The sequence below is a fragment of the Zosterops lateralis genome (genome assembly GCF_965231275.1).
Source record: "Zosterops lateralis genome assembly, chromosome: 15".
In the NCBI taxonomy this organism is placed as follows: Eukaryota; Metazoa; Chordata; class Aves; order Passeriformes; family Zosteropidae; genus Zosterops; species Zosterops lateralis.
The window spans coordinates 14,029,827-14,057,753 of record NC_139775.1 but is presented as its reverse complement, the minus strand read 5'-3'; the positions used below and the strand labels follow the sequence as shown (position 1 = coordinate 14,057,753).

Below are 27,927 nucleotides of genomic sequence, written 5' to 3'. Positions count from 1 at the left end.
AGTGCTTCATGAAGAATTTTGTCTGTTGTTTCCAGGCTCAGGGGCACAAGGAAGAGCATATTCAGAAGGGTGAAGAGGGACTCTGGACAAGAGCCTGGAGCCACAGCACAAGGCAGGGATGGCTCACCACTGCCCCAGGGCAGGGTTAGGTGGGATATTGAGGAGAAATTCATCCCTGGGAGGGTGGAGAGGCCCTGGCACAGGGTGCCCAGAGAAGCTGCAGCTGCCCCATCCCTAAAGTGTCCAAGGTCAGGTTGGACAGGGCTTGGAGCACCCTGGGATGGTGGAAGGTGTCCCAGCCCATGGCAGGGGGTGGGAATGGGATGAGCATTGAGGTTTCTTCCAGCCTCATTCCATAGTTCTGTGATGTGGGCCTGCCGTGTCCTCTGCTTTACTGACAGCCCTTGATCCCTGAACCTGCAGACACCCAGGTGTTTATTTTAACCATGGAGCTTTTACGTAAAGCCAAAATTACAGTTGGGCAAAAACAGTGTGACTCCAGTAAAGCCTGAAGGCAATGACATTGGCTGTTGCTCTGTATGAACTCTCGAAAATGACAGACTGGGTTTTTGTCTACAAGAAAAGGCCCTGACATGCTTGGCTTTTGTATCTGTTTAAAATACTGTTCTTCCTGTCCTGGTCCCTTCTTTCCCCTTTGATTTTGGTGCTTGAATTAGAACAGTTATCTGGACACCAGTACAGAGGCAAACTGGAAACAGAAAGTGAAATAATTGTTACCATAAGCTTTACATTTGAAACAAAAGGGACCTCAAGTTCTTTTGACTCTTTGCTTTTCCCACTGGGTCAATTTTCATGACCTGCAGAGTGTTGAGGGGTTCAGTGTAGCTCTTGTGTGTGATTTTAGCTGAGAGCAAGTTATTCATTGTTAAAAATTAATGAAGTGTTAGTGTAAAAGATGCATTATCAGGTCACCTGAAGAAATCCAGGATGAGTTTGGTCACCTTTTCACAGAGAGCACCTTCCTGTTTTACAGAAACCAAGATACTTTGTTTAATTTCACTTGATATTTGGCTTCAACATAATCACAAATCAGAAGACATGATTTTGGGGAAAAAAATCAGTAAAATTGACCTTATTTTAAGTGAATGTGTGCTTCAGAATAACACTGCCTCCTTGGAAAGGAATGGCTTGAATGTTTAATATGGGAGTGTTGTTACTTAATTTTTACTTTTTCATTAATTACTCAGTTAATCTTCTTGCCACAAATATCACTGCTGCATTCTTGACCTACAAAATAACAGAATTGGTTGACATGGTCACAATTATCCCTGTTGGGGTGGAGTGAGGACCTGGGACAAAATCACACTGTGGTTTGGAACAATGATGGGCTGTCCAGTGATTCCCTTTTCTGACAGCTTTATCCTGGTGTTTGGTGTCTCTCCCAACTCATTTCCTGAGGTAAAGAGCAGGAAAACAGGACAGGCAGAGTTAATTTCTGCGGGGTGGCACTAGAAATGTAAGTGCTCAATTGCAGCTGCATTTTGAAACTTATCTCGCTGCATTTTAATAATTTTGAATGCCTGGTATTGATTTTGTTGGATTTTCATTAATCATCTTGTCCCTTGATGCTCCTTTAGTGGTTTATAGAGGAATTACCCCTCAGATAACACAGAGAGTTCTCATTATTAGCTGAATGTAGGTCTGGATTTTTTATAAACTGTGTTGATTTGGCTTAATTTTATTATCCCTCTTTATTCACCAATTCCCTTATAAGCCCTTTCTTTATCAGCCTGGTGTTGAGCTCAGTCTGTAAGATGAGTGTTTATTTCCTTAATTGTCCTTTTTGAAGAATCACAGTGACTTCTGCTTGCAAATTATCTGATTCTGTTGACAGAAAACACCTTCAGCAGCTGCTTTTCAGTGGATTGCTCCTAAAATAGGCTGCTTTCAGCACCATCAGGGGATGGATATTATGGAAATATTTAGTATTTGCAGGATTAACAGTTCCATGGTTTGATGTAGTGGCCTGGGTAGGTTTTTTTTTCTTGGTTTTCATGTACACCAAAAAAGGTCTTTTTTGAAAGATTTTTTTTTTTCTGACAAGATAATTTTACCTCCTGGTTTTAATCCATTGCATTGTTTATATTATTTGTTTGTATTCAGAATCCAATTCCATCACCATGATATTATTTTACATCTTTGTTTTTTATTATCACTCTGATTACTTTCCTTTCTCTGAAAACCAAGTGAGTTTTAATCAAGTGTTGTTCTCTTTATTGATTTTTTGGAGGTCTCTACTGAGATGCTTTTATTCAATCCTTAAAATCAGTTGTATTACTCTCTTAAAATTAATAACTTGTTGTTTTCAGTCAAACCAATTTGATTTTTGCATCAGCAGCTGCTTCTGTTTGTGATTTATGTGCTGCTGTGTTTGCATAAAACCAGAGGCATTTGCACCTGAGTGACCGTTAGTTTTTATTTTTCTCTTCACTTCCCCTTTATCCTTCCAGAGGAGACACAAAGTGAATTTTCTCTTCTGGAGACGTGTTGGTAGAGGGACACACTTTGTTGTGTAAGTAATGATTTAAAATTCTGTCTAGAATGTGATAGGTTTTTTTAATGAAATGCTTTTGCCATGTGAACAGGGGGAGGTGTATCCCTGAACAGAAATGTGAGGATTAAAGGGATATCAGATATGGAAGTGGCTGTTGCCTGGTGGACACTGATGCTGATCCCTGATAAGATTGCTTGGAATCTCAGTATGATTTTCCTACCTGACATTCCCTTGTTTGTAGAGATTTTAATTAATTTCTCATTTCCTATTTTCTGTGTCTGGTTTTGTTACCTTTTTCTGGCACTGGGAGACCAGGACAAGAGAGTTGTGCCCTCTTTGGATTCCTGTTTTGCACTTAGACTTATTCTCTCCTCAAAGAACAAACCCTGTTGTCCTCAGTGTTATTTTTTTTGCACTTTTGCAACCACAGAGACCCTGCACTTTACAGATGCAGTGTCATGTTTATAAAGTGGTGATAAAGGTGTTAGTGCAGAGAACAGACTCTAGTGAAGAATCTCTAAAAGGATGGGAGATAATGTGCTTTCTCACACTGTTGACATGTAGGTTCTTCTCCAGCAGGAACTGGTAGAAAGATTTTTTTAATACAAGATTTGGTCTGGAAGAATCCCTGAAGATCTCCTTGTGGTGTGGTTGCCAGAAAAAAAAACAAAAAAACCCAAAACCACACAAAAAAACCAAACCAAACCAAACAAAAAAACCAAAACAAAACAAAAAACAAACAAACAAACAAACAAAAAACACAAAAACAAACAAACAACAAAAAAAAAACCACTGCAGAAATTCTTCCTTTTTGCAGTATTTGGTCTGGCTTGGCTGGAAGTTTTATCACTAACCCTCAGATTTTGGCTGCAGCTTCCACAAAAGGAGGAGAAGGTGATGAAACTTCCAGTGCCAACCCAACATGGTGCATCCCATAATCCATCAATTAGTGGCCCAGGATCATCCAGGCCCTGGCAATTAGTTGATTTCTGAAGACTGAGGTGAAGCTGGAGGGAGGGAAAGGGGACAAAGGTGGCTTATTTTGGACTCACTCCAGCAGGTCCATGTCCTTCCTGTGCTGGGGACCCCAGACAATAATTCAGATTTTGTTTTTGCCTCACTTTCTAATATTAAATAATCCCATTTCCTTTAGCACTTCTTGTGAAACACAAAAGATTCCTTCCAAGGCGCTTTGCTGATTTTGGAAATATAAAATGATTTTTTTTTCTTCCAAGATGAGGAATTGAGGAGGAGATGTCCTGAGGTACTCGGGAGAGGAGGTGATATTTGCTGTGTGCAAGTTGTGGGGCCTGCCCAGCACTGATGGACTGTTGTAGCCACAGTGATGACATATTCTTGGAGGCTGAAATGGCAGGAGAATTGTTCCTGGAACAGGCAGACAGTGTAAGGCAGCAAAGGTCCAAATGTTGTGTGTTGGAGAGCATGTCAGGTTGGAAAAATGTTTTCAGGGGGTTAAAAGAAAGGCTGCTCTGAAAAGTGGGAGGGTAACAGATGTTTTAGCTGGTTTTTTTTTTAGGTTTGTTTTTTTTTTTTTTTTTTTTCGTTTTTTTTTTTTTTTTTTCGTTTTTTTTTTTTTTTTTCAGGGTTTTATGCTTTAACTAAGTAATTACAAGGCAGTAAATGGAAGGCATGTAATAGGTGCATACTTTTAAATCCTAGAATTACAGAATAATTTGAGTTGGAAGGGACTTTAAAGATCATCCAGTTCCACCCCCTGCCGTGGGCAGGAACACCTTCCACTATTCCAGGTTGCTCCAAGCCCTGTCCAGCCTGGCCTGGAACACTTCCAGGGATGGGGCAACCTGTGCCAAGGCCTCACCACCCTCACAGGGAAGATTTTTTCCCCCATATCCCATCTAATCCAACTCCCTGGCAGTGGGAAGCCTTTGCCCCTTGTCCTGTCACTCCAGGCCCTTGTCCAAAGTCCCTCTGCATCTTTTTTGTAGGCTCCTATCAAATACCTATTGAAATGGTATAAATTATCATCAAAAACAGTCATTTATACACTAAATCCATCCTTTTCCCTCCATTCTCCAGGTTCCATCTTTCATTCTTACCAGTCCTGCTTTGTACCATTTTGCTGATCCGTGTTTACTTGAAGGGCACAGCTGGGCTATAGATTTGGCACCTCACCAAACAGGTAAGTGCTGCTGATTATTTTATTTGTGATTTGTTGAGTCCTAAAATCTTCCAAAATGAATTGAATATTATACTGAATAAAATTACTTTCAAAGCCATTACCTTTTGAGCTCAATAAACTGGTGCCAAAGCTGGTTGTTAGGGGCAGCAATAGCAGCAGCTTCAGAAATACTGAGATGTTGAACAGAGCAGGAACCTCTGTAAATGTGGGTCTGGAAAGGGAGGAGTAGTACAGATAAATTCTTAGTTTTGCATTATAGGTGTGTCTGATCTGTCTGGGACACTGAACATTGATAGCAAATGCCAAATGCTGATCTGTTTCAAAGTTTAATATCAGGAACTCACCATAAATAATCCAGCAGTACAGATGTTTCTGAGGCATTTAAAGCCATGTAGGATGTGAGATTTGGGACTTCTCCATGTGCTGTCTCCTCCTTAGAAGAAGATGGTCAATTTACAGTTGTAACTACACCAGTGCTCTGTCCAGAAAAAGTAAATTTATGAACCAGCTACATAAAACTTCTGTTCCTCTCTAACAGAAAATTACTCCAAGATTCACAGCAAAGTCCTCTGCAGGTCTGGAGCCTGAGTTTAAAATAAATAAATCCATTAACATCTGTAATTGCTTATAGGAAAGGCTGACCCACGGGAGTGTGTAACCAGCATTCCTCAGCCTCTCATGTCTGCAGCCAAGCCATTTGAGAAAACAATCTCCCATGTGTTTTTCCTGCTGAGTTTTTCTGTGCCCAGAGCTTTACTGGAGTAACTGGACCACAGCTGCTGCCAATCCAAGTGAAACACTCTGGTTTAGGTTTGAAAGAAGGAGGTTTTGGGAGTGATATAAAACCCCTGGTGAAATATCCAGAACCATCATGAACTCAGGGCTAGGAAGAAGGGGACAGTGAAAATATGTAAAAATAGAGCTCTAGTTTTAATATTGCCTGGGAGTTGATGGCATTTCCATCTGGACATTGTACCCAGTGCTGTTCCAGGTAATCCCTGCCTGATACTGCTGTTCTTGTTGTAGCTGAAAAAATTAAGAAATGAATTTAAAAATACCATTTATTTAGTCCGTTCACCTTGTGTATGTGACAGCAGTTTGTGAAACATGGTCAGTGCTGTGGTTTATTGAGTACTTAGGGAAGAATTCAGCAGGAGCAGGAGAGCTAATCCTAGGTGAGAAACTGTGGAAGTAAGAGGAGAGAAAAGGCAAACATGGTTAATGGAATTGCTCTCTGACTTGTCCTAAAACCCCTTCTCAAATTCCAGAAACTCCATTTATTTACTTTTCCAAATGAGGTTGGGCTCTTCTCTCTGGAACTGTAGTGTCCCAAAGCAGAGTTTAACACTCCAAAATCACTGCTTGAGCTGAAGGATGGGGTTTTTTCCTGCTGCATTTTCTGGTTTTGTGCTAAACAAATATAAGGAATGTGTATAACCAAAGGACAGTCCAAACCCAGAGTTTTAAGACAAGAACATACTCCCTATCAGATCCCTGTTTTAAAATCTCTCCTCTGCTAATGTGGCTTGGGCATGTCTGTAGTACAATTACAGGGACACTGTTTGGGGTCAGCATGTGCAGTTTCTAATCTTAGTATTTAATGCAAATTCTCTTCTCCTTCAGCAATTTACACCTTGTCCCACAGTGCATCTGCCTGTACCATCCTGCATGACCACCTGCTTTTGTTTCTTTGTTTCAGGGTTTTCAGAAGTGTCTCTCTGAAGCTCTGTAGCTTTACCATGGTGATCCTACACGTGCCCTGCACAAACTGAGGTGCCTAACTTATGGCCCAGAGTCTTCTGAAGAGCCAGCTTGTGAAAGCAGGTGAGCTCCTTGGAGAGAAAACATGCTCTGCTGAATGTGAATTGAGTGTGGAAGAATGAACTGTTGGAAGTGCCCACTGCTGACCTCAGTGGAGTCTGGAGGATGGACATCTCTGAGGTGCTGGAAGGGCTGATGCACATCTGAACTGATTCTGGTGTTTCCCCCCTGCCCTCCACTCCTCACAGTGTTACTGCAAAGCCAATGGATGAACAGGACAATGATTTTAAAGAGTTGTGGGCAAATATATTGAATGGGGCAAAGAAAAAGGCTGGGGATGCTGAGGCAACAAAGAGGGTTCAGAACAGGCCAAAGAGCACCACAACACGAAGCAAATTAAGAAGAGGCAAAGCTGCTGCTGAGAGCCAAACCCATCATCACTTACCAGCAGTGAAGGAAACAAACTTGCCTCGAGCTTTGGGTTCAAAGGAGCAAACGCTGGTGCATGAAGAAGATGGTGATGCTGCAGCCTGTAGTGGTGAGACACAGGGGGATGGAGCAAGAAGCCCTCTCCCTTCCAGCCAGCTGAGCACAGGGACCTCTGAGTGTAGCCAGAGGTCTCTGACAGGTGAGTGACCTGAAATTGTCCAAACAGAAGATAGGCAAGGACTGGAAGGTCTCTGTAGCTCAGTGAAGGTTTTGAGAAATCCATGTGGAGGGGACACTAGCACTGTTGGAAGCAGGATTGTTCCTTACATGGGTTTAACCTAGGCAGATGTCCCTCAGTAAGGTGAAGCCTTGGTACAAAGTGGTTTGTTGACCAGTCATTGTTCACTGTTTTTTGCAGTATCAGAACTGAGAAAAATACTCTCAGATCATCTAGAAGCAAGCTCAGAGTATATTGTGGTGGATTTTCACTCAGTTCTTCACTGTATGGTGACATTGTTACTGGATGTTGTCAAGGGCAAAAACATGAATGAGTTAGGAAAGTTGTTGGATTGATTCATAAAGGATTAGTCCTTCAGTAGCTGTTAAACATGATGGCCAGAATGCAGTCACCATTGATGGAAGTCCTTAAACTGATAAATTAGATCATTCAGGGATGGGCCATAGTGTGGTGGGAATGCTGGAAGAGCAGGGCTGTGGGACTGCCTTCCAAGGCTTCCTTAATATTCCTGCCTGTAAAAGAGATACAAAGGTCTCTGAAAACCCCTGTAGCACAGAACCCCAGCGTTGCTATTGTGGCTACACAAATTCTTCACTTCCCCAAGAATGGTTGTTGCAGGACTGAGCCTGGCTCAGGGAGGGGCCTCCCAGTAGCTCTAAGTGTGTGTTTAAAACTGCCTTGTAAAACTGGTGTTTTCTCCCCCCTCTAGTAAATCCTCCAAGTGGCTGTTCCCAGACTACCTTACCCTTCCTTCCTGCTGCTCCTGCAGGAACCTGCTCCTCACCTACCCCGAAGGTTCGGGTGGCAGAGCTGGTGGTGGAGAGAATGCAGCAGTTCAAGAGGGTGGCACCCGAGCAGCTGAAACTCAGCTTGGATGGAAGCCTGCCAAAGGCTGCAGCCAGAGGGGATTTCCCTGCCAGGAGCCAGGAGCAGAACCCTCCTGAGGATGGTGAGTGTCTCCCCTTGGCTCTGGGGAGTGCAGAATGAGTGCCTGGTGAGGAATGGTTGCCTGAGGAGCAGTGCTGGATCCCAGGGCTTTGTTCCTGGCTGGCTGAGTGGCTTGGTGTGCAAATCACTCCAGATCCCTGAGAAAACTTTGTTAAAGGATTATCCATACTTTTTCCCCCAGCTCTTCCCTAAAGTTGGATTAACCTCATGTAAATTAGAGAGGAATAATTGTCTTTTTGGAAACAGGCTGAAATTCAACAGGACCAGTGAACTTGGTCCTCCTTCCCTTGGGACAGTGTTAGGCAGTTTTTAGGTTGCCTCATCTTTGTTACACCTCCAGGCAGTGTCTAAGGTGATATGTTCTGTGTTGATAAATTGAATTCACAGCAAATTTACTCTGCTTGGTTCTGTATAGATCAAGCCCCTGTTGGTTCTGCATGGACATGAAAATCTGATGTGTTATACATCTGATGTATAAAATTCCATATTCTCCCCAGAAACTTCAGCCAAAACTGTCCCCTCATTGTCTCTTGACGTGTGATGCACTGTGAGCAAATTGTCACCTCCTGCTCCTGGGCTGGTCCAGTCTTGGAGTGTTGGAAAGGAGCAGGTTGTACCTTTTCTGGTGAGAAATCAGGTGTGAAGATACAAGAGAATAATTGCAATGAATTTTTGGGTGTTTAGTTTAATTAATAATGACAATGTAAGAGTTTCTCACCTTGCACAGAGAATTTAGTTTTCCATCTTACATCATCTCTGCCTTCTTTGCCAGATTCCCACCATCTCCCATCCGTGGAACACGACAGTGCTCTGGCTTTGGCTCTCCAGCAGGAATCCAAGGAGGAAGCCCTGGCAAGCCTGGAGGATTCAGGCTTGTTCTTCTGTCAGATCTGCCAGAAGGATCTCACAGCCATGAACACCCTGCGACGAGAGCAGCACGTCAACAGGTCAAACAGCAGCAGGACCTGTCCTTTCCTTCCAGCCTCCCACAGGCTCCTCAGTCAGCCCAGCCAGGGAGGAACATGGGAGCAGGGATTCTGCATAACAGTCTTTACCTTTGTGGCTTAAATTAATGAGTTATTTTGATTTGAAAGCAGAGGCTGATTGCCTTGCCCTGCAGGGCATCTGCATGTGTGTGGCCAGGCCAAATCTGCTTTCATTAGCAGCAGTGGTAGAGGAGCTTAAAGGTGATCTTAAAACTTGGTGATCTTTTGCAACCTTAATGATTCCATTAGTGAGGACTCCCTAATGCAAATTTTGAGATCTTCTGATTTCAGCCAATGAAATTGTGTTTGCTGTGTTTTGCTAAAATTCATCTAAGGACATCTGGTATGTCACTGTGTCTGAGCTGTTTGCTGAGGAGAATGTGATGCTACTCAGAGAGATGAGATGACTCAATTGAAATTACTGTCCTTCATTTAACGATTTCCTTAGTGATAAAAATCAAACACAATATATTATGTACAGGCAACTCTTTGGAAATTGAAACTGTGCTTTTCTGTTGAGAAAGTATCAGAAACAACACATTTGAATGATTGTAAATTCTTAATTCAAGCACTTCCAGAAAGCAGGAGTGATGTAAACTGTCCAGTCCTACATCATGTTACCAAGTGGCTCCCATTGCTCAGGCTTGTTTGCACCTATGCCTCTGAGACCATTATCTCCATGATTGTTCCATGTTGTGTTCATCACAGTGGTGGGCACATAGTTCTTGTGTCTTAAGTGGATATTCATGGCTGTTACCAATATTATAAGTAATTGTGCTTTCTATTAATAATATCAATAGTAATATCAATTGATAGGCTACCTGGAACAGAGGCTAGACAGAGTTAAAGGAATAGAATAAAGTAGGTATTTATTAAAAGGCCTTCAAAGGATACACCTTGGGCAGTACAAGAGCCCAGGAGAGGCTACACCCAAGATGGATGATGGGTCACGAGTTTTCACACTTTTTAAAGTTTGAGTCCATTTACGTATTGGGGTTAATTGTCCAATTACAGTTTCAGGTTATGAAGTCCTGTCTTCCCAGATTGCTCCCCTCAATTCACTGTTGTTTTTACTTTTTGGGCCTGAAGCTGCAACGGCGTCTTTGGTCCTCAGACTAAAAAAGGATTGTTTTGTCTAACTAAACTGTGAGGAGAACTTGCTAACACTTTATATGAAGTTCAGAGTTATATACTAATAGAGTATAGAATCTGAAAAATACGAAAGCTGAAACTTAAGGCATCAATACTAATATTATTATTAATATATTAATGGCTTCAATCTTAGCATGGGCCCTTTAAAGTCTCCATAGGTAAGCTTGCCATTGTCTCCCAGGTGCCTGGATGAGATGGAAGAAGCACAGATGTCATCCTCCAGCAAACCAGTGGTCCCTGAGTGTCCCATCTGTGGGAAGCAGTTCCAGACCCCACAGAGCAGAGCCAGTCACCTGAAACGCTGTGCTGTGGAGATGGATGTGCCTCCTAATCTGCTTCTTCAGGCAGTGCAGCTGCAGCTGGCCACACTTGGTGATGCAGCTCCTCAGTGTCCTAGGTAAGCTGGTAGGAAAAAAAAAATGTTGTTTGCTTCCTTTTACCTGAGAGGTGCTGGAGGAGCAGTAAATGCAAGGCTGACACACACACTGGGCAAACCCTGAGCCCAGAGCAGCTCAAGTAGAGCCATGATCCAGTACCAGGTGAGGAGGATGTGGCAGTCAGTTGGAGAATTCATCTTAATTTCCCTCAGAAGAGATCAGGTGGTGGATGACTTTAAAAGCCAGCAAGCAGGAGCAGAATGGGGAGTAAATAAAGTGGTTTCCACTTGCAGTGGTTTGTCAGAATGATTTGTGCTCTGTGAGGCAATTGCTTAGTAAAGCTGAATGGGGTGTTTGAGCTTATTGAGCGAACCACAGAGTATGAGCATGGAGCCTTTCCTGAGAGCTGTGGTGCCAGTGCCTCAGCTCCTCAGCTCATGGCTGTCCTGGGAGCATCCTTTCACCCTGAGCCAAGGAGGAAGCAGATGGGATGTTTTGGAATGTGATTGGTACAGAGCTGCTCTTTTGGATTTGAGCAGAATCCTCAGAGTGCAGGAAGTGAGGCCTGAGTGAATTTGTGGAGGGGCTCATAAGTCGCATTGTGCCAAGGAAGGACCATTGCCTGTTCCCTGTGGAAGCAGAGGGGTGAGAAAGCATTTTCTGGTGTTCTGCTTTTCTCCCTGCTTCAACTTGCTTGTTCCCCTTTGGTAGAAAAAGTCATTCAGGGTAGAGATAGCAGATGCTTACATCCCAAAATAAGACTTCTCTAAATTGCTCTAAATTCCATGAATGATAAGAAATCCTTTGCTCTCTGCTAGGAGAAAGAAAGTACTGAATGGTTTTTATTATGCTTGACATGGGAATCTCTCTGAGCAAATGGAGCAGCTGCTCTGGAGTGCTCAGTGTTTGCTGTCTCTGATCCAGTCACATTAACTGGGGCTTCCTGCTGCATTCTTGGATTTCAGCAATCAGCCCAGCAGGGCAAAGCGGAAAGGCCCCTCCAGTGAGGACTCGAGGAAAACACAGAAGAGGCCCAAAATGGAGCTCAAGGATGAAGATTTGCAGGTTGCCATGGCAATGTCACGCTCTCTGTTGGAGCAAGAAAAGCAGGAACAAGCAAAATCAGTTAAAAATGTGAAACCAGTGGCTGCATTCCCAATCAAATGGAAGCCAGGATCAGGTATGTGTTAGGGCAGGTTGGTGTCTGAGGTTGTGTTATTGCAGGAGTAACATGGCTGCTCTCCACCAAAACTTCCCTGTTGGATACAGGAGGGATGAACAACCCTGTTTCTGGTTTGTTTAAGCTGTCAGAGCTTCAGCAATATGCAGTATCCAGCTGCAGTCAAGAATGACTGCAGGATGTTCTTGGGTTTCAGGAATCTTATGCTTTTTTTTTTCACTGGTTTGTTGTTTTGAATCTGTAAAACAGTCTTAAGGTGTTGTTTCTTGTAAACTGTGGAAGTGAGGAGAAATAACTTGAAAATATGGTGGTTATTTATCCTGCAGTAGATTCTTTTCCTATTCCTCCTGCTGCAGCCTGGATTCATGCAGCTTTTTCAGCGTTATCTCATATAATTTTGTCCTTTCTGCAGGGCCATCTGTGTACAGTACATGCTGCTGAGCAGGGCCTTGCCATTTCAGAGTGCAAAAGGGTTTAGAAAAGCAAACAAATGCCAGGGGAGAGGGTTGAGAGCTCTATAGAGGGGAGACTTCACTCTTCACAATCTTGCTCCATCCCATAGGTCCTCCCAGCTGCATTTGGGATTGGGCATTAGTAAGGCAAAGGTCATAAGACACAGGATTTCCAAATGAAAGCTCCCCAGTGTTTGTGTGAGCTGTGGTTTGATATCACCCATGACCAGAACACAAGAAAAGGAGTCCTTCATGGGTCTAGTGGTGGAGTTAATTTCTCCCATAAGGGCCATGTGAGGTTTTGGACTACCTGTACAAACTTAAAGAATTGTGTTCCCGTGCCTTTTGTTTTTCACTGATTACAGCACTGAAGAAGCTGCTGTGTTGATCTCCTCTGCCCTGTGTGTTCAGCTGTTTACTTATCTGGGTTCCTCTTCTTTTTAAAGAGAAGAAAAGGCATAGAAAAGGCCCCAGTGCCCCTCCACCACTGCTGCTCCAGGACCCAGAGAAGGCCCAGAAGAGGATCCAGGAGCGAGTAGCTATGATGCTGACAGAAGAGGTGGAATTCCCTCCCACCCCTCAGCTGCCCATTAGTAGGATTCTGGAGGATGAATCTGAAAAAGCAGCCTGGCTCCTGCCACTGTCCAAAGCCAAGGAGTGTTTTTTATGGAAGATCAGTGCTCTGACAGGACCCTGTGACCCCGAATCATTCTACACTGCAGCCTTAACCCCTCCTATTGTACCCTGGAAACCTGTGCAGGTGGGGCTCTATTGTCCTTGCTCTGATATGTGTGTGTCCTAGTTCTTGATACTTGCTCTATATTCCTTCTGATTCTTCATTTGGAATGTAAACCAGTGATCCTCTCTCTCTGCACACTCACTGCCCATGACCTGTTCTCCCCTGCTCTTACACAGTCAGGTTTGAGTATCTTGGACTTTCATTTCTGCCATTTGGAGAGGAGAACAAGGCTCATGTTAACCATGGTTTTTGAGCTTTCAGAAAATAAAAGGGATGGGAACAGAGAGTACTGAGTAAAGGGATCCCATCCTGTTCATTGTGCCCTTAGTTTTTCCATATTTACAACAGCCTTACTCTTGTTTTTGTACTTGGCACTTCTTTCTGATCATTTCTAGTGTGAACTTTGCCCATGTTGCACTCAGCTAGGATTGGGGAAAAAAGTTTAAACTGAAACCTGAAATTTGCTGGCACAGAGAAGGTGAGAGTGCCTGGAGTTGTCCAGCAAAGCATTTGCACTCAGGCTTTCCCTGTGCATCCCACTGCCTCCTGGTGCCTGTGAGCTTTGATCCAGGTCTCAGTTCCACTCTTTCATTTTGGTTCCACCTGGATCTGCCTCTTCCAATGCCTTGTATTTTTATAAAAAATGTCCACAGAAAGAGACAAAGCTTTTTCAGTCTCTTTTCTCCAAGAAGAATATCACTTCTCTTTCTTCCCTCTTTCTTCTCTTGAAGTGCTCGTGTTCAAAATCTACTGTGCATATTTAGGTGCTTTATTTAGTATTTCTTCCCTAGTCAAAGCCCAATGTTTCTCTGGCTTGTTGCAGGTTGAGGCTGGAGAGGAGGGACTCTGTTCTAGGAAGTTTTGACCTTTCATTCAAGCCAAAAACTGCCAGAGAAGTTTAAAAATAAAAAGCAGGAATGTCTTTAAAATCATGGCAAGAGTGTGTTTTTTCCTTTGATTCTTTCCATTCACAGAAATGACTGAACTATTTTTACTTAGAAATAAACAAGCAAAATTATTTTTTGAGATGAAGACCAAACCTGGAAAATACCCACTCCAAGATGAAAGTTTGATTTAGTTACATGTAACTGCAAAAGCATTTCAGAACTCAGAACAGAAGCACCTGGAGAGCTTCAGCTGTGACTTTTTCCAGGAACTGCAGCTATAATGAAATATTTAGATGTTGAATTGGGATAAATTCCCTCATCCTTTCTCCCTGTTTGGCAGTTGCCTGCACTGACATGCTCCTGGAGAAAACAACTCTTCTGCATTTTCCATTGTAGTTTTCTTTCTTCTGTTCAGAGCTGTCTTATCTCTGGAGAGTCCTTCATGGAACTGCAGAGAGCTGTTCCTCAGAACCCCCTATACCTGAGCAATGCTCTGTGATCCTTCATGGATGTTTCAGGAGTATGAAGTAGACACTGTACTCTGAGCTCTGCAAATACATAATACAAGAGCTAATTTATTGGTGTCTTTTTTTCCTCCTCACTTGATCAGAATGAGCCAGAGAACCTTCAGCCATCAGTGGGATCTCATCAGCCAGATGTATCCCAGCAAACTCAGCCTCACCTCAGTTCTCAGGAACCCACTTGCACAAATAAGTTTGGAGGCCAAACTTCTGATGAATCCAAGCCAGGCCCTGAAGGACATGGGCAGCTTTTATCCCCGAGCCAGAAGGACATTCAGACCCTGCAGGACCTGGTGGAGTTGGCCAGGGAAGGACTCACCCTTACACAGTGGAACCTTGACACTGGCAAGGTGTCACAGGCAGCAGAGCAGCCAGGTAAGTTCTGGCAGCTTTGTGCCCTTGGTTCCTTCAGCTACACAGGGCCAGACTGTGGCTGCACTGAGTCAGAGCCATGGCAGCACCCACAGGTTGTTGGTGTTGATCCAAGAGGTGATACTGTGGGGGCACATTTTCCTGCAATAAGATGTAGATACAATCAACCTGATGTTTCTGAAATGATTCATAAATCCCAGCTTTTAAGAGAATCCCTGGACAGCATATACTAAATTTTATTTTAAAATTAAAGATATCAAAGTATTTTCCACCAGGAAGGAGCCTGGATGTGTTCAACAGCTGGAACAAAGTCTTCATTCCTTTATCTTGGGCACACAGGAGAGCTGGAGAGGGACTTTCCACAAGGACATATAGGACAAGGGGAATTGGCTTCAAACTGAAGGAGGTTATATTTAGATTAGATATTGGGAAGAAATTTTTCCTTGTTAGGGTGGGGAGGCCCTGGCACAGGGTGCCCAGAGAAGCTGTGGCTGCCCCTGGATCTCTGGAAGTGTCCAAGGCCAGGCTGGACAGGGCTTGGAGCAGCCTGGGATGGTGGAAGGTATCTCTACCCATGGAACTGGATGGGCTTTAAAGCCCCTTCCAACCCAAACCAGTCTGTGATTCCACGATTCTACCTGGACAGCCTTTCTGTTCTGTGCACTGTCTTTTCAGGTCTTGAGACAGTCGGATGATAGAGATGCACAGGAGGGATGATTTTGTGTTGGACGTCGATTACACAAACCTGAAGTTTATCTCTGCCTACTCAGGGTTGAAAAAACACAACACCTGGAATTCCTCTGTGGGCAACTCTCTAATGTCCCCAGTCACAGGTGCATGTGGTGCACAACTGCACATTTCAGGGGCAGTGGTACCCCTTAAAGTGCTCTGGCTCTTTAGCAGAATCTATTGTGTCTCCTGTTCATTTATGAAAGAGAACACAGTTCCTAAGCTCATCTGTCTGCATTTGCACATGGATATAATAATCCTCACTCCCCCTGCTAAACTGCAGCAAATGGTTCCTGACCCTTTAATGTATATAAATAACAGTGAAATGGTGCTTAGGTACCCTCAGCCTGTCACAACCCAGAGTCAAACCCTGCAAAAAGGCATGAGGGAGAGGCTGAGCCTTCAGGCCAGCCAGCCTGGTTATAGCAGCTGTCACAGCAAGGATCCTCTTAGGAGTTCTTAGATCATTCTATCTCACAAGGAAGTTGTATGTGATTTGTGATGTGCATTTTCTTCCCTGAGGAGAAGAACTGACTCCCAGTGATCCTCCACATAGTGGCTTTGTGCCCCCATCCAAGGAGAAGAGCCTCCTCAGGAGCAGCAGTAAAAGAGTAAGGATAAACTTTTTTCCCACTCTATACATTCATCTATAACAATTTTAAAAAGCTGTTGCATTTGTGCAATTCAAAGAAGTGTGGAATATTTCCCATTCCTTTCTGTGGCGCTTAAGGTTCACAGTGACTGAGGATTCATCATGGGCACAGGTGAGATCAGCAAACCTGGGGTGTTCCACTGAAGCCCACAAGAGCCTGGGGATTTTTCAGAATTTGTCCCACTTGATAGATGATTTAAGTGCCAGGGAACAGAAGGCCAGGCTGTGCAAGTCAGAGAGTTGTGTTTGGGGGTAGGAAGCTGGGATGCAGCTGCAGCATGTTAGGCAGTACACTGCTTTAATGCCCAGGTTATCCAGGAGAAAACTGGCAGCAGCCCAGGAGAGCTGCTGCTGCCCTCTCTGGGCTCACACACCCTGCTCTGGGTGGTTCTGAATGGAGCTCCTTCCTCCTCTGGCACTTTCCTCCCCATGCTGTGTCCTGCAGTGGGAAGGAGAATTCTTGCAAGGACTGGTTGACTTGTACTAAATCCTGGCATACAAACCTGATAAACAATGGAATGTTGTGAGGGCCATGGAAGATGAGCAGTTTTTGCTGCTAATTGAGCTTTTAAAGGGTTTGGTGTAGAAAACTCTCAATTGTGGGAACACAGAGGATCTAGTTTGAAAATGAGTGTGTGCTCTATGGTGACTGAGTGAGAAACACAGCCTAGTAAGTCACAGATGACTTTGTATCAAGCCTGGGGTGTTCTGTAGATGTCATCTTATCACACATGCACCAGAGGACGTGTAATTTTCCATGAATGAATAATCAGTTTTATTCAGTTGAAGTTCATACAAAATAAAACTAATTCATTTTCTTACCAAGGTCATCCTCCACTTTATCTGATGAAACTTACTATCTTTTGTTGGATAATAAATAATCATGCCCTGAAAGGAAGTACATTTTGGTGCTGGATAAATTTTGATACTCTGACAACATACTTTCATATTGTGCTTAAAGGATTAAGAGACTTCTAAAAAGAAACAATTCCTTGAGGTGAGAATTGGTATTAAAGTTGAGCATCCCAGCTACTTGGTCCAGAAACTCTAGATATTCTTCGGGGGTATTAAAAAAATTATCCTTAGCAGGAAAAGGCTTTGTTATGTTTTTCTATTAAACCAGAGGCCTTTAGCAGTACAGAAACTGTTTGCACACTGTTGTTGAAACTCAGTTGCTCCCAGCAAAACCAGTATAGTTGTTTTTTCAGAGTCTATTTCCCTTATTGTTTTCCTGAGCAAATGAAGTGTTGTTGAAGAGCTGGATTGCCAGTGGGAGAGATTTGTGTTTTATATGAGCACAAACAGTGTAACCATGCAAATGCACTCACTGCATTGATAACAAGTCCCCTGTGCTGAAGACCCTCAGTCACATCAGTGAGGTCCAGTCCCAGTCTCCTCCTCAGCAGCAGAGAATGTTCTGGTGTGTTCTCCGACACACAGCTCATACCTGCTCAGAGCTGTCTTCTGGCCATTTCTTTGCCTTGCACAGAGAATGGAGCAGCCAGGAGGTTTTTGGCCTTGTTTAATTTCCCCATTTTTGATTGATAATTTTAGCACCAGCAGGAAAACTGTTCTGGGCTCCCTGCCTGGAACGTCGCATGGCGAGCCTGTGTTTGCTGGCAGCCCCAGAGCAGGCTCACAGGTATCCCACCTGCCAAGAATAAGAAAGCAAGAAGAGTCAGATTAGTTTCCAAACTGAGTTTCCTGTCTTCCCTTTGGAGATCAGTCCACAGCACTGCCACGACATGCAGAATGTTCCCTAGCCCACCTATGGAGGCTGGGAGAAGTGTTCCAGTGTGTGCTGCTAATTCCTGCTGCTTGGAGCAAGTCAAAAGGTTGGCTCTCCACAGCCCACTGCTAATGTGGAAACCTGCTAAGAAAATGAAGAGCTGTGTTGTTCCAGGTGGAACTGCATCTCCTGCAGATGTTTCCTGGAATAAAACTTGCAGTTCCTCAGCTCTGCAGTTGGTTTGAAAAGCACAAGGTCGATGATTATGGTGTTAACCATAACCTGGTTTCCACGTGCAGTCAGGCTGTTTCTCAACCCAGCTGTGATCTGAGGGTGCTTCACACTTCTCTGAAGCACTCCAGGACCACCTCCAGAGCTGCAACACTAGGAGGGATCTGAGTCTTCAGGAGATTACCTGGGAGCAGCTCCAGAGGAGCTGTCCTGCCATCCTTGCTGTCTTTGGCAGCGTACCCCAAGCCTGACCTTGTTGTCACTATAACCAGCCACAGGTAACTCAGCCCTCCCCAAAATTCTAGCCAGGGGTTCTAGAATGATAATAAAAGTTGTGTTTCTTTTTTTTTTTTTTTTTTTTTAATTGAGTGGGAATTACAAAAGAGGTTTCAGTAGCATGCTCATAAATTCCTTTGAACTGAATGCCTATGTTAGTTTTATTCTGTGGGGGCCCCTTGTCTGCAGAGCTGCTCTTCTCAGCTGTCATTGCCAGACAGTGAAAAGAGAGAAGAAAAGTTCATTACCCCCTCCTGAGTCTTCCTCTTACCCTGATTATAGGGAATTGAGTTCAAGTCTGTTGAAGTGGAAGTTACAGTTTCCTAAAATTGTGGTGGGAGGGAGTAGATCAAGAGGCCAGCTATAGGCTGTGGCTAGACCACAGCAGGAAACGTGTGGTGAGATCTGAGGGTGATAATGTGCTGTGACACAAGTACAGCAGAATACAACACAACTGCCCTTTCTCCACCGTGGGCAGGCTGTGAAAAAGTGGAGGAAAACAAAGCAGGAATGTCTGTTAGGGTTGTCTTCTCATCCTGTGGAGGACCTGAAGTTCATAAAGCTGATGATTATCTTCAGGAGGCAGAGGTGGCGTGTCCAGGCTGGGCCCACAGCACAGCAATGCCAATAAACTGGGTTACTCCCTTCTTATTTTTCTAGGAAAGTAACAGCTGTAACTTAACTGTCTTTGTGTTCTTTCTGTGTCCTAGTCCTCTCTGGGGCTGCTGGCTCAAGATTTCGGTGCCATGGTCAACAACCCCCACCTGAGTGATGTGCAGTTCCAGGTGGACAGCGGGGACGTCCTCTACGCCCACCTGTTCGTGTTGTACGCGCGGTGTCCGGCGGCGGCTCAGGCTGTGAGTGCTGCTGCTGTTCCTTCTGCTCCTGCTTAGGAGAGTCCAGGCTGCCCCTTCCCACAGCCAGCCAGTGCCCCAAACCAGCCCAGAGCACTGCTGGGCTTAATGGCAGCTGCCTCAGGACCTGCAGTGTTTTTTCAGCTTAGGAAACCAGAATAAATCCTGACAAGGTGGTGAAAGATGTGCTACTTTATCCTGTTCAGGGAGGCTATGGGGAGTTAAGGATCCCTTGTCCATCTTGGTGTGTCCAGCCTGTAACCCAGGCTGGGAAGTGTGAGCAGAGAATAGGAAGTTTCTGGGAAGTACTTTTAAATAATCTACACAGAGGTTTTGTCATTTTTGCTTTGGAAGTACCTGCACTGACTGTGCTTTTTGCAAGGCTAGTGAAGGAGTTCTTATGTTCCCAGAGCATTTTAGGCTGAATAGCTCCCAGCCTGCTCCTGTGCAGCTTCCAGATAAATTCAGAACAGACCAGATAAAGCTCATATAGAGAGGTGTAGATGGAAATTTGGCTCGGAAGTAATTTGATTGCAAAACTAAACCCTTTTATTGTAAGGGTCGTGGGTAGAAGGGCCTGGCCTTCAGCCACCAGCCTTGGCTGAAGGGATGCCCCAAAGAGAGAGGGGAAGAGAGAGAGAGAGCAAGAGGGTAAGAGCAAGAGAGAGAGGTCCATGTTACAATACCTTATATCTCCTTTTGTGTTGAATATTCTAATTTACAGTAGCCAACTGGCACGAGATAAAAAACCTACAGACTTTGCATACAGCCTATGAGAACTGCTATATTACCATATCACTCTATATTCCAAACTCTAAACACTGCTTTCTTATCTATCTTTTCTCTGATACCTTGGTGGGGTTACACCCTTGGGTCCCTCGGTGTCCTTTTGTTCACTATCACTCAACCCATCTCCAGATAATCACCGTCCTCCTGCCTGCCATGCCTACATCTCAAAGCTGGCTTTCATTTCTATTTCACTCACAGGTTTTATATTTTCAGAATCTCTTGCCAAGCAATCATATTTGTAAGCTTTTCCTGTTTCATCTTTCCCAACAACTAAGGCAAGTAGTTAAACAAAGTTAACAGCCACAGGGTCAGGAAGGCCTGTTCCAAAGGGAACTCTGTGTAACTGGCCCTGCCTTGGCATCCTGGTCCTGAGGCTGGGCAGGAGTGGATGGAAGGAGCTGATGGGAACAAGAATGAATGTAGGTGTTGTGTTGCTCTTTTAGCAAACAGCCTTTGCTCTCCCTGCCCCAGGTGCACAGCGAGGGGTTGCTGGTGGAGGAGGACGGGGCGGCACCGATGCAGCGGGTGCTGCTGAGCGACGTGTCGGCCGAGGCTGTGGCTGCCTTCCTGAGGTACCTCTATGCTGCTGACACCAACTTCCCTGCTGGGCTGCAGCCCCAGCTGCAGGCTCTGGCTGCCAGGTGTGTACCCTGAGCATGTTTTGGAGCCCCTGAGGCTTTCAGCCACACAGACCCCAGTTTGAGAGCTTCTGTTGCAGTTTTAGTGGTTTACAAATTCCATGGTCCTTTGCTACATCTTAAATTAAGTTTGCACATAAGGACATCCAACCTGTATGAGAGTTTCTGTGTTCAGTATATGCTCAGCAGTCTTTGGCTGAGTTTTATCTCAGGATGTCTGTTGGCAGCTGATGTTGAAGATGATGAGCCCAACTTCTAAGTATGATTCTCACTTCATCTGAACAACACTTGTAGAAAGTGTTGGCTGCTCAGGCTTTAATGTGTTGTGTCATGGTGTGTTGTGGTCCTAGGCGTGCACTAAGAGTTTGAAACAGGAGCAGTTGCTGAGGTATGGGTGGGACATGGTTGGGGCTTGCCAAATGTATATAGAGAGGTGCCCTGTCACTCCAAAAAGCCAGGAATCTTGCACATGGCAGGTATTATCCAGCCCCAGCCATTCCATGGTACTTTCCCATTGCCAAGGGGATTTAGTGTAGTCAGTCTCAAACACAGAAAAGGAAGAATGTGCCTGGTACTTTCATTTGACTGACAACTGAAAAGGGTATTTGGAATTTTAGGAGTACACTGGATCTTGTACATCTTAGGAAACTCAACTCAACATCCTCATGTAAATTCCTTACAAAGCTCACAAAAGTGATCTGACAGCCAAATGAGGGAGGAGGAAATACTAATGTTACTATTGTACCCTTGCAGGTTTGGTATGAGGGAACTGATGGCAGAGTGTGAAAACAACACTGGAGAGAGCCAGGTGTCCTCTGGAGTGGATTCAGAAGATGATCTTCTCTCTGTGAGGGATGATGAAGACTGTGAGGACAGAGCTGAGAACTTCCAAGACCTCTTGAAGTCAGTGTGGGTGGGTGAAGATGAGGAAGAAGAAGCTATGCTGAGCCCTGAGTGTCAGAAGGAGGATGACAGTGAGGTGGGAGAACAAGAGCTGGAGGAAATCTATGAGTTTGCTGCAACTCAAAGAAAGATGGCTCAGGGTGAAAGAGAGGTGAGTGAGGGAACACTGAGTGACACTGAGGCAGTCCAAGGTACAAATCAGCAAACTGAGCAGGAAGAGGTACAGAGACCTGAATCTGCTTCAGTAAGCAACAGCCTCAAAGATCTGAGGGATGGCAATGGTGTGGAAAGATCTAAATGTGACTTGTCTGCACAAGAAGAGGAGATGCAGAATATAAATAGGTGCAAGAGCATGAATGATCCACAGACCACTATTGTGCCTCACCACAGTGAACCTCAGAAATGGGATGGAACATCCCATGGTGCTAATGAAGGAGGGACTGTTGGGGGATGTGAGGATGTGAAGGATTCCAGGTCATCTCAGGTCTCACATGACAAGGCAGATCACTGTGAAGAGCAGTTTCCTGGTTTCCAGGGTGATGCTGATATAAATGACAGCTATGAACCTTTGTTTGCTGCCTCTCAGGGGGATCACTGTGAGCCTTCCCCAGTGAAAGAAGTTACCAAAGAATCAGGAAAGTCCCCTAGTGAAAAACATGTTGGTCTTAATGATTCACTTCTGTTCAGCAAGTCACAAAAAGACTGCTCTCCCTGTAAGAATGGATTTTGTGGGAGTCCAACTCCCCAGCCTTATGTGTCCCTTTTTCCTGCTCTTGGCTCTTCACCTGCATCTCCAAAATTAGAGGGAAAGTTTGCCAGGGAACACGTGTCGACACCAAAGCGAAACAAAATGGAAAAATCATTCCCATCTGATGAAATACATTCCCAGAAATCCAAGGAGCTGGGTGCTGCATTGAGAAACGAGATGACAGTTTCTCCAGCAGAACTTCCTCACAGTGAATCAAACAAGTACACACACGTCCCAGTGTTGCCATCACCAGGAAGGACTCATGATGCTGCAGCTCAGAGTGATGTTATTGTTTTATCTTCTTCTGATGATGAAATGGAGTTACCAAGCAAGAAGTTGCCAGAGTCTGACTCTGCTCTGAAGAAAATGGAAATCCCTGGGCATGTGAAGTGTACAGACATGGAACAAGGTCCTGAGATACCAAAACCTGACCATAACTCATCAGTCCCTGAAACAGAGCAGAGATCAGCCCAGGTCTCATGTGGCAGTACAGACAGAGTGTGTGTAAGTGGTGATGTAAAGGTGTCTCCTGAATCTCCTCTCAGCAGACAAACAGATGCTTGTACAGAGATCACAGAGAGTCCAAACCCGAGCCCTGGGAAAAGGCTCAGTAATGAAATGTCTCCAGGCACAGACAGCTCCTGGCTTGTGCCAGGAACACCATTTCTGAGCAAAAGCACAAGCTTCTCAACACAGACTGAGGTCACAAGTATAAATTCTTTGAAGAGACCAGGATTTAAACTCAGCACAAAGAACTTAGCAGCAGGTAATAGTAACCATAAAAAGACTGGAAATATAGTAAAAGTTCATGAAACAAGGTTGTCAGACAAACATTTGCCTATGGAGAACTCACTTAGTGAAAAGAGTTCACCCAGCAGCCCAGCAGCAGAATCCTTTTCCAAGAACTCCCTTCCAGTTTCTCCAATAGATCCAGCTCTCCTCTCCCCTGGCCACACCAGGGAAAGCAAATGTGCCAATATCTCAGGTTTACCTACACTGGCAAAACCTCTGTGCCAGGAGCAGCCACTGGAAGATAAAATCAACATCAGTGTGGTTGAGCTGGAGGACAGTGACAGGGAAGTAAGTCTGCCTTCTCTGGGTAGCAGTGTCCTGCTGTGTGAGGAGCCCCCAATGCCTGTTGATGACTTCTGGCACGTTGAGTATTTGTCACCAGCCAGAGGTGACAGCCACAACTCCGGCCGGGTCAGCCGTGCAAAGACCAGTGTGGCCAGCAGCCCCAGCCCTGGCTCTTGGCAGGAGCAGGGGGACAGCCCAGTCCAGGTGCAGGGAATTAAGGGCAGCACCCCTCTCCAAGGAAGTCCTGCTGGCAGGAGAATAACTTTGCAGTGCCCTGAGAAGAGCCCTATTGAGCCATGTTCATCAGTGGGCAGCAGAGCCAGTTACCTGGACTCCAAAATCTGGGATGACTGGAATGGAGAAGAGAAGGAAGATGAACTTCCAGAGATTCTTCCTCTGTCTCAGAGGTTGGCAGCTGCAGCAGGGGCTGGTCGGACAGACCCTGTCAAGACTCCTGGTGAGAGCTTGTATTAATGCTAGATTTATTGGGCTAGGTTAATCTGCTTTTATTTTAGTGATTATCTTATGGGAAAGAGCCTGTCTAAATGTGGGATTCCTGGAGTGTAGCTGTGCATGTTTCATTGTCACCAGTCCTTTGGCAGTGACAGTATTCCTTGCAGAAGCTGTGGGTTCATGGATAGAGAAAAAAACCACCAAAACAGAACAAGACACAGGCTCCAGTCTGCTTGCCAGTGGATTGATGTAATTGATGTTGCAGTATCTAATTAAATATATTATTAATTATGATTTGTTTAAGAGGTGATTAGAACACGATGTGTGAGACTGGCCGTGCTTCACAGTGTCAGTAAGCTGCTATCATTAAATCAGTTTCTAACTCCAGACCCCAGTAGCTTGATCTGCTCAATTTTCTATGCATCAAGTCTCTATTATGAAATTCCCTCCCTGGCAGAAAGGCCACTGCATGGAATTCAATAAACATGGTGTGGTGGTTTAGTGGTGAAACCATTACACATAGTTTTTAACTGCTTTCTAAATGTTGCCTGTTCTAACAAAGCTCAGAATGGCCTCATTTTCAGATGTGACATATGACCCAGTTTAAACTGTTTTCTGATGTAAAGTCAATGAAAACCAAGTATCCTGATTAAGGCTGGGCGGGGGGAAAGTGCTGACTGTTCTATCCAATATGAAGCTGAGTAATAACGAAAGCCGCTTATAAGGAAGTAGTTGCTATTAAACAATTATTAGATAATATTAGATTTCTGCCACTAAGAGGAGATGTTACCAGCCATTTTAAGTCCTTTCCATAGTGATTCTCAACACAGTAATTTCATTCTGCTGCAGAACCTTCCTGTCAGGAGAACAACAGGTCCCCCAGCACTCCAATGACACCCATGCCAGCTTATTCCATCATGGAGACCCCGCAGCTGAAGAAGGAGCTGAGCAGGTGAGCATTGCCTCCCCCAGGATGGCTCTTTACAAGAGGAACCTGCTGGCAGGTAGTGTGAAAGAAGGGAAACCATGGTGAAGCTCCAGCCAGTGCTTTCTGAGGTCACATCACACTTTTCCAGCTACACTTCCTCTTGCTGAGCTGTGACAGTGGAAGGTGCAATGTTATTGTAACCTAAACTCCCACCTTCTCTTTCAGATTCGGTGTCCGTGCTCTCCCAAAACGCCAGATGGTGTTGAAGCTGAAGGAGATATTCCAGTACACTCACCGGAACGGGGACTCTGATTTTGAGGATGAAATCTCCTATTCCCAGCCCCTCCCACAGAAGTCCCCGGCCAAGGGGCGGAGGCAGCCAAGGGCAGGCCGGGCTGCGGGCGGGAATCGCGCTGGTGCTTCCAGGGTTGGGGGAAAAAGGAAGCAGCTTTCCAAGGCTTCTGCAGTGCTCCCTGGGGATGAGGCTGATGGTGCATCCCATGCCGCACCCAGAACTAAAGTGACACATCACCCAGAAGGAGCCAAAGAGCAGGAAAGGCCATCTGTGTCACTGGCGGCTGATGGTGAGGAGCTCCCAGCATCCCAGGAGTCGGCAGGTTCTTCGGTGGATGGAAGTGACATCTCCTTCGGGTCACAGAGGTGAGACAGTAAAATCCCAGACAAAACACTCAGGGGTGCAGGACAGAGATGAGGTGGGAATGAGGCAAACAGAGGTGAGTGTCCCTCTGGCCTACAGTGGCCCCGTCACCTCCTTAAGTGTGTCACATGGAGATCAGCACACTCCTACAAAAGAAACAGGCTTTGGATATTCAGTCTAATTCCCACTGGGCTATTCTCAGAACATAAAAGGGCTGCTTTTGAGCAAGGCCCAAATCTGGTATGCCTGGTCTGCAGGTCAGTGACATAGAGCACTTTGTGCTGCCTAAGAACCTGCAGCTGGAGTTGGGAGAGGACAGGACAGCACCCCTTGGCAGAACCTGCCAGGACAGAAGGGACAGGAGCCAGAAATTCCATACAGCTCTGGGCTGGGTGAGTTGGACCAGTGCTGTCCTGGCTGGGATGGGAAGTTTGCAGAAGCCCTGCCACGTTCTGCTTCATTCATTTTATGGATGCTGGTAGTGCAGGGTCTGTGATCCCACAGAGGGAAGTCACAAGGTTTCACTATCAGGGATTTGGGGAGCTCTGGTCCTATCCTTGTTGGCCTGTTCTTTCATGACCTCTGGTCTGTTTCATCCTGCTTTTAGTTCCTTTGTGAATGGATTTGAAACCTGTGCTTTTGCATCGGAGGAGGAGGAGGAGGAGGAATTTCCAGCATCTCAAGCAGCAGCTCGGGAAGAGGAAAAGCTGGAGGCAGTAAGGTGCTACATCCTCTCAAACACAGCCCTGTACAACAGGATTCTTTTCTACGAGCCCATCGAGCTGGCTGATCTGCACGCAGAGCTCAAACAGAATGGCATTAAAATTTCCAAGGCAAAGCTGCTGAACTTTCTGGATTCTCAGTGCATCACATCTACTATGGCCAAAGCCCGGAAAGAGCAGGTACAGAAAAGGAAGGAGAGCAGAAAACAGAGAAGGCGATACCGAGTGAAACCCACTCCTACCCGCTGAAAATTCCGTTCGTGGAGGCCTTGCTGCCAAGCTGGAAAGCCCGTTCCCAGCTGGTGCTCCAGCAGCAGGCCATGGGTGGAGCACTGCTGCTCCTTGTGGCCTGATCCCAGGTGACATCCTGGAGAACCGGCCTGAGCTGCACTCCCAGGGCCGGCCCTCTGCTCCCATTGCACAAACGCCCCGTGCCTGCCCTGCCTCCAGCACGCAGCTCACCTGCAACCTCTTGTCACCCAGTTTGACTCTTGTGCCTTTTCTTTACATTTTTATAATAGATTTTAGGTCCCCCAACTTTGTGCTGGTGCTTCCCTCAGTGCCACGTGCCAGGACCTGTTCCCTGGATTTGGGCTGTGAAATGTTTCACCCTTCACGTTTCCAGGATTCAATCCACTCTGTCAAGCACTGCCTGTTTACACTTCTCTGACTTCCATCTTCACTTCTTCAGCACAGTTTGTTTGCACTGCTGATTTTTAAGGCAGGGAATGCTGTGGAAATACATAAAAGGCTTTTTTTTCTTGCTTCACTTGGCAATCTCTACTAAAACTCCTAAATCTGGCTTTCTGAAATGGCTGCAGAACAGGGCAGGGGTTTGTTCCCTTTGTGACATCTCCCAAAAGTGCGCCTGACACCCCATGTCACAGGAAGGGCCCCAGCAGAGATGTCTTTAAGGAAATATTTAATTGACCACTGGAACTTCTCAGCACTTCTTCCAGCTTGAGCTAAACCCACTGCTTGGATCAGTCCCATTTCCAAACTGGACTGGTCAAAGGTGCAAAGAGTCTGGGACTACTTGAAAAGGCTTAGACCCTAAACTGTCATAATTTATATATTCACTTTCACAGCAACTTCTGACTTCTGTGTGTTCTAGCAGTTCTGAGTGTGCAAAGGCTCACTGAAAAATGGAAACAACACAAAAAGAAGGCAGATTTCTATATATTTTTGTGTATGTTGGACATTTTTTTTTTTACTACAGAATTTACTTTTGATTTATATTATGTACAATAAACAATTTAAATCCTGTCCATTCTCATATGGAACAGTAAACAAACACAGGATTGTATAGAAAACAAGAACTTTATTGAACTAGACTACTCTTCCCAGATTCAACTAGGGAATGAGAACACCACTGGGAAGACTATGCCTAAAATACCTAAACTTCAACTATGAAAAACTTCAACTAGGGGAAGAAAAGACTTCAGGGAAACCTATTTTCCTAATAAAACTGGGGGTTCCTAACACCTATGAGTGGGAACATCCCAGTGCTCGGGCTCGGCACTGGTCACACGTTCCCTGCCATGTCCAGCAAGGCCAGACATGAGCTGGAGTCGCAGGCTCAGAGCAGAGGCGAGAAGTGGAGTCTCCTCCTGCTCTTGTGAGGGCCGAGCCGCCTTCGCCTCTTCCCCCCGGGCTCCGGGCCGTGCCGGCAGCTCTGGCGCAGGCAGCGCCTCAGCAGGGCCCGGTTGTCCCGCAGCAGCTGCAGCAGCTCCCGGGAGCAGCCGTGGCACCGGCAGCGGGGCCGTGCAGAGCTCCGGGCGCTCGGGCTCTTCTCCTGCAACAACACAGAGCATGGGGAGCA

At 45.3% G+C, this 27,927-nt stretch overlaps 2 protein-coding genes across 6 annotated transcripts in view; one reads left to right on the top strand and one right to left on the bottom strand.

Annotated features, from left to right (window-relative positions):
* The window catches only part of CDIP1 (cell death inducing p53 target 1), a 100,418-nt gene that overhangs the window by 39,272 nt on the left and 33,219 nt on the right, over positions 1–27,927 (bottom strand). The window lies entirely within an intron of this gene.
* Positions 33–27,365, top strand: SLX4 (SLX4 structure-specific endonuclease subunit). Of its 5 annotated transcripts, XM_083872262.1 has the most exons (18): positions 81–149; positions 1,377–1,477; positions 2,472–2,533; positions 4,574–4,676; positions 6,376–7,065; positions 7,814–8,053; positions 8,825–8,999; positions 10,372–10,587; positions 11,533–11,747; positions 12,646–12,959; positions 14,436–14,721; positions 15,970–16,058; positions 19,046–19,192; positions 20,450–20,619; positions 21,370–23,801; positions 24,647–24,749; positions 24,951–25,385; positions 25,991–27,365. In XM_083872262.1, exons 5-18 carry the CDS (start codon positions 6,702–6,704, stop codon positions 26,352–26,354), a joined length of 5,550 nt encoding a protein of 1,849 aa, XP_083728388.1. In that variant the 5' UTR covers positions 81–149; positions 1,377–1,477; positions 2,472–2,533; positions 4,574–4,676; positions 6,376–6,701; the 3' UTR covers positions 26,355–27,365. The 5 variants fall into 5 exon arrangements, with proteins under 5 accessions (XP_083728390.1, XP_083728389.1, XP_083728386.1 ...); XM_083872264.1 differs by lacking the exon at positions 1,377–1,477 and having other exon boundaries at positions 33–112; positions 7,874–8,053; XM_083872263.1 differs by lacking the exon at positions 1,377–1,477 and having other exon boundaries at positions 33–112; positions 15,976–16,058.